The 6,660-nt window shown below is 41.8% G+C and overlaps 1 protein-coding gene across 1 annotated transcript in view; it reads right to left on the bottom strand.

Annotated features, from left to right (window-relative positions):
- Positions 1-6,137, bottom strand: part of Efcab13 (EF-hand calcium binding domain 13) — a 136,909-nt gene extending 130,772 nt beyond the window's left edge. The window contains exons 1-3 of the mRNA XM_029546146.1: positions 6,064-6,137; positions 5,785-5,867; positions 1,329-1,472 (exon numbers count right to left, since the gene is read on the bottom strand). Coding sequence (XP_029402006.1) covers positions 1,329-1,472; positions 5,785-5,867; positions 6,064-6,137 — 301 coding nt within the window. The remainder of the gene's footprint in view (positions 1-1,328; positions 1,473-5,784; positions 5,868-6,063) is intronic.
- Between the last annotated feature and the right edge of the window lie 523 nt (positions 6,138-6,660).

Raw genomic sequence — 6,660 nt, 5'->3', positions numbered from 1 at the left:
TCTCTCTCTCTCTCTCTCTCTCTCTCTCTCTCTCTCTCTCTCTCTCTCTGACATTCTGACATCATTCAGACTAATGTAAATGACAAATATTTATAACCACCAAGATATGGTGTGTTTTTCTTGACTCCTAAAAATTGTAAAGTGTATAATCAGGCATAAAATGTTGACATCCTGATGTGGACTCCAACTGACTATAAAACATTAGGAACTTTTTTTCCTGTGCTTCTTTCAAATAAATCAAAACCTTCGAAACATAATTTGGCATAAGCTATCTTCCCACAGTCAGTCTTGAAAATTGTAAGGAAATCAAATTTAAAAGTTATACACCTCAAGGCATGTATCATGACAGACTTGGAAAGAAGTCCTACATTCACCCGTGAGATAGTGGACATGAAGCTGTCTTCTTTCTGGAATAAGCAGTCCAACTCAACAGCAGTGGAGTCAGGAGATGTCACGGGTGGACCGAGGCCTTCCTGGGACTTCCACTGGCTTTCACTCTCATTATGTCAAAGTGCTTATTCCAGAAAGATTTAGGCAACAGAAAAACAAAATATGATGTAGTTTCACAGCATAATAGCATACAAATGATTAAGCAAACAAGAGGTAGATAGAAAAATGCAAAAGGAATCTTTTTATATAATATTGATATAAAAGTCAAAAGATTATGATAAACTTTGTAAAAAAAATTTTTAAATAGATATTTAAATAGTCTCAAAAACATATCCATAACAATGAAAGTATGTAAAAGGGAATAAAAACCCACACCTTTAATCCCAGCATTCGGGAGGCAGAGGCAGGCAGATTTCTGAGTTCGAGGCCAGCCTGGTCTACAGTGTGAGTTCCAGGACAGCCAGGGCTACACAGAGAAACCCTGTCTCAAAAAAAACAAAAACAAAAACAAAAACAAACAAACAGAAAAAGGAATAAGAACATACAACTCGGGATAGAACTTTCCTCAAACTGGAGAAACTGAAAAATTGGGCTGTTTCATGGACTTTATGATTAGATGCAAATTACTGTGAAAATCCTGGGTTTCATCTGGGGAGACTGGCTCAGATATTTATTACATCGTTAATGTGGCGTTACTATTAAAATAACTAAATGAATGTAGTCCCTTTATAGTTCAATGATGAAATTGTATCAAAGTCCAGTGCAGTAATCAACCCGACTATGTTCACCTGAGGCATAGCTTTTTAATCACTGTAAACCATGCTTTTAAAACGTGATAAGAGCTTCACGTTGATTTACCATTTAGCTTTCCTATCATCATCTGTAATAAGTCAGATAAACATAACTGACATTCATGCGTGCAGAATGAGACAACTTACCATCAACGCTAACGGCCTTCAGTGCCTGACGAATTTCTGAGTCACTGGTAGAAATCTTCAAGGTGTGAAGGACCACAGGCAAGTCATTCACATAAATCTTACCACTGCGAACTTTACTGAAAATGAGGCAGCCCTTGGAAAGGGCTGCACACACAGAGAACACTTGGTTAATTCAAGTGAGCAGCCAGCAGGACTGTCCCACACTCCCACAGGAGAAAACAATAATAAAACAGGAAAGAGGCATGCAGATTGCCTGCCCAGGCTTTCCCTTTCAGCTCTAACTTGGGATTTCGGTATGTCCAGAGGAGCGAACCTTTCCTCTCGGCTCCTGCAGCACACGGGGTGCACTGCAAACAACACGTTTTATGTTCTTATGGTTTCTAGAAGGCAAGGTTTTTCCTTTTTTCTCTTTCTAGTGATAATTTATAGATTCTCCTCCCCCTCAAAAATTAAAAAAAAAAAGGCTGTCGAATTGAATTTTGTTTAGTTCAGTGAAGACAATATTTAAGAAAAAGATCCAATGGCCAGGAAAGTCAAGGTAGGGTGATTAAAATTCAGGGCCTGCCTGGGTTGCATAGTGAGTTCCAGGTCAACCTGGGAGGGAGGGAGGGAGGGAGGGAGATGGACAAATAAAAAAGGAGGAAGTCATAGAAAAGGGGGTGGGAGAAAGGAAAATAATAACAATAAAGGGGGTTGGAGGAACAGAGGTAGAAGACAGTTCAGTGAAGTGGGAAGCAAAACTAATGGGTTACTAAATCATCCTCAGTGAGGTAGCCCAAAAGAAGTCACTAGATATGCACTCACTGAGAAGCGGATATTAGCCCAGAAACTTAGAATACCCAAGATACATTTTGCAAAACACAAGAAAACCAAGAAGGANGANCATCGTGTGGATACTTCATTCCTCCTTAGAATAAGGAACAAAATACCCATGAAAGGATATAGNTACAGAGACAAAATTTAGAGCTAAGATNAAAGGATGGACTATCCAGAGACTACCCCATCAGGGGATCCATCCCATCATCAGCCACCAAACCCAGATACTAATGCACATGCCAGCAAGATTCTGCTGAAGGGACCCTGATAAAGTGGCCTCTTGTGAGGCTATGCCAGTGCCTGGCAAACACAGAAGTGGATGCTCACAGTCAGCTATTAGATGGAGCACAGGGCCCCCAATGGAGGAACTAGAGAAAGTACCCAAGGAGCTGAAGGGGGATGGAACCCTGTAGGTGGAACAACAATATGAACTAACCAGTACCCCCTGAGCTCGTGTCTCTAGCTGCATATGTAGCAGAAGAGGGCCTAGTCGGCCATCATTGGGAAGAGAGGCCCCTTGGTCTTGCAAACTTTATATGACCCAGCACAGGGGAAGGCCAGGGCCAAGAAGTGGGAGTGGGTGGGTAGGGGAGCAGGGGCAGGGGGAGGGTATAGGGAACTTTCGGGATAGCATTTGAAATGTAAATAAAGAAAATATCTAATAAAAAAATTTAAAAAACATTTCTATAATTGAAAAAAAAGAAAACAGAAAGTATTTAAGAAGCTCCTCTGGGCTGGAGCAGTGGCTCAGTGATTAAGAACTGGTGTTCTTCCAGACTGGGTTTCTATTCCTTGCACCCACATGGCAGCTCACAACTGTCTGTGAATCCAGTTCTAGGGCATCGAATGCCGCTTCTGACCTCCATGAACACACACATGGTGCACAGATATACATACAGGCAAACCAACCACACACATTAAAAAAGAAGAAGGAGAAAGAGGAGGAGGAGGAGGAGGAGGAGAAAGAGAGGAGGAGGAAGATAGAAATGGGGAAGAGAAACTTCAAATACAGAGCATAACGAGACTTAATTGTGACTTTTAATCTCAGCACTTGGGAGGCAGAGGCATGGGGATCCCCATGAGATCCAGGCCAGCCTGGTCTACACAGTGTAGAGTTACACTGTGTGACCAAGTCTCAAAACAAATGCCTATACACATAGCATATATAAATATATATTTGTTGTTTATAGTTTATGCACTTATATATACTTATGTCATATATTATCTATATGAACATATTGTATATTTATCATATATATATATATAATTAATATATAAATGCATATATATGTATATATATATGACCCTGCAGAAGCAGAAATAAGTATAAATGAAATGTAAAGGGATTGGTCTGTTGAAAGGGAACCATTTCTGAACAGAGAGAAGGGGAGACTGTGAAAGGTGTTTATAAGTCTGTGGATATTAAGCAAGAATTGTAGGAAGTCTTCCCAGTAGTTTTTATTACCTCTCTATGAAGAAACAAACCTATATGATTTAGCAATCCTACCTCTGAGCTTTTATTTTTAATAAACAATGGAATCAGCTACACTGGGAATGACGGCAGCACACCTACAATCCCAGCACTTGGAAGGCAGAGCAGGCCAGTCAGAGGCAAAACTCGTTCTCGGCCTCATTGGGAGTCTGAGGACAGCCTAGACTACATGAAGCTGTCTCATCCTTCACTTCATTTTGAGTCTGAGGGCAGACTAGGCTACATAAAGCAGAGACTGACGGGATGACCATCCAGAGACTGCCCCACCTGGGATCCATCCCATAAACAACCACCAAACCCAGACACTAGTGAAGATGCCAACAAGAGCTTGCTGACAGAAGCCTGATATAGCTGTCTCCTGAGAGGATCTGCCAGTGCCTGGCACATACAGAAGTGGATGCTCACAGTCATCCATTGGACAGAGGACAGGGTCCCCAATGAAGGAGCTAGAGAAAGGACCCAAGGAGCTGAAGGGGTTTGCAGCCCCCTAGGAGGAACAACAATATGAACTAACCAGTACCCTCAGAGCTCCCTAGGACTAAACCACCAGTCAAAGAAAACACATGATGAGACTCACATCTGTAGCTGTGTATATAGTCAGTCATCAATGGGGAAAGAGGCCCTTGGTCCTGTGAAGATTCTATGCCCCAGTAAAGGGGAATGCCAGGACCAGGATGCAGGAGTGGGTAGGTTGGGGAGCAGGGGGAGGGGGAGGGGATAGGGAATTTTCGGAGCGGAAACTAGGAAAGGGGATAACATTTAAAATGTAAATAATGAAAATATCTAATAATAGAAAAAAAAAAGCTATCTCATCCTCCACTCTTTGTGAGTCTGAGGACTGCCTGGGCTAATAAAGCTATCTCATCATTCACTTCATTGCGGATCTGAGGCCAGCCTGGGCTACATGGAGCCATATCAAGACAAACAAACAAACAAACACTTTAAATCAAAATCTCAATAAGATAGCACCTCCATACCTGTGACCAGCAGTATTCACAGTTGCCAAGACATCGAATCAAAATACAAAAACTACAGCCATCAAAAGATGAATTAATTTTTAAGCAGGGTATATGCGCATAACATTATTCACTTAGTTGTTTTTTAAAAATAAATAAATAAATAAATAAAAGAACTATTGTGATATGAGCTGAAAGGAACAAGCTGGAAGATGCTGTGCTTAGTGAAATAAGCCAGTCACAGCCAGTCACAGGGCAGACCTGTCTACTTACACCATTTATCTGAAACAGTTCAATCTAAAAAGCAAACACTAAATAGTGGTTGTTAAGGACTGAGGGGAGGGGAGAAGAGGGGTCATTCACTAATGGGCGGAAAGTTCCAATTGCATAGAATAAACTCTAGAGATCTTCTGTACAATATTATATGCGTGAAGAGCAACCCTACGCTGTACACTTAAAAGATGTTAAGGAGGCAGTTCTCATGTTAAACACTGTTAAAAAGAGATGGAAAGTAAAACATTCATTTTCATAGATTTTAAATAAGCAAGTCATGTGTGTGCACATGTGCAAGTGTGCGGAGGTCAGAGGTCAACCTCAAACGCCATTCTTCACGAGCCCTCTGCTTGTCTTCTGAGACAAGGTCTCTCAATGGGACCTGAGGCTTGCCAGTGAGGCTAGGTGGCTGGCCAGCGAGCTACAGAGATCGGCCTGCTTCTGCCTTCAAGAGCCGGGGTCACAGGTGTGTACAGCCATGCCAAGCTTATTGCTATAAATGCTGGAGCTGACTCACGCCACGTGCTCACGCTAGCCTGGCAGGCACTTTAGCCACAGCTCTTAGAGAGAACTGGAGCCCTAAGACAAAGCAAATTTGAAATGTTTTTATGTATTTACTACATTTAACGAATAGCTGAGAGAAGTGAGAATGTGAGGGAAACGGTGACATTCGGAATAGACCCCAAGAAAATTAGCAAGAAAGTGGGGGCAAAAATTAAAAGGGATACCAACCAGGCCAGAAGAGTGGCAAGTCTGAGTCCAGTGTGACTTGCATAGGCTCAAGGAAGGAGGAAGAGAGGGAGGGAGGGAGGGAGGGAGGGAGGGAGGGAGGGAGGGAGGGAGGGAGGGAGAGAGGGAGGGAGGGAGAGAGGGAGGGAGGGGGGAGGGAGGGAATATGAGTTCAAGAATTTCTTATTACCATTTAGTTCTTGGTGTTTTAAGAATTCTTCAGGTATTTGTTCATATAATGTCAGGGAGAGGTTAGAAGGTACATCTTTTTTCCTGTCAGAGAAAGGGTCACATGAGAAAGCAGCAAAAGACATTCATTAAAAACAAAACAAAACAAAACAAAAAACTTAAAAATAATAGCAAACCTATAAGTATCCTGAAATCATAAGAAATTTAATTTTGCCTGTTTTTATTATGGAAATTGTTGAAACACAGTCTCACTGAGTTGCCCAGGCTTTGTTAAACTCACCATGTAGTCAGACTAGCCTTGAACTCCTGGTGATCCCCCTGCCTTAACCCCACAAATGCTGGGACCACAGGCATGTGCTCCAAATTCAACCAAGAGAACCTTCATTAAAGAATTTCCACATGGGGCTGGCAAGATGGCTCAGCAGTTAAGAACACTAACTGCTCTTCCGAAGGTCCTGAGTTAAAAATCCCAGCAACCACATAGTGGCTCACAACCCCCCGTAATGAGATCTGATGCCCTCTTCTGGTGTGTCTGAAGACAGCAACAGCATACTTATTTATAAATAAATCAACCTTTGGGCCAGATTGAGCAGGGACTGAGCGAGCAGGGTTGACTGTAGCAAGCAGAGGTCCTAAATTCAATTCCCAACAACCACACGAAGATTCACAACCATCTGTGCAGCTACAGTGTACTTATATACGTAAAATAAATAAATAAATAAATCTTAAAAAAAAAAAAGAAAGAAAAGAAAAGAATTTCCACATGGTAAGATTTGATATTTTCACTCCAAAATTTCCATCTTGCTTTTTTGTGACAATGATTCTGTATGGAGCAGAATCTGCCCTTGTCAGTATGCTGACTCCTTAGCCTCTGGCT

Source organism: Mus pahari, chromosome 14 (genome assembly GCF_900095145.1).
Source record: "Mus pahari chromosome 14, PAHARI_EIJ_v1.1, whole genome shotgun sequence".
In the NCBI taxonomy this organism is placed as follows: domain Eukaryota; kingdom Metazoa; phylum Chordata; class Mammalia; order Rodentia; family Muridae; genus Mus; species Mus pahari.
The sequence above is the reverse complement of the archived record's forward strand: the minus strand, read 5'-3'. Positions and strand labels throughout refer to the sequence as shown.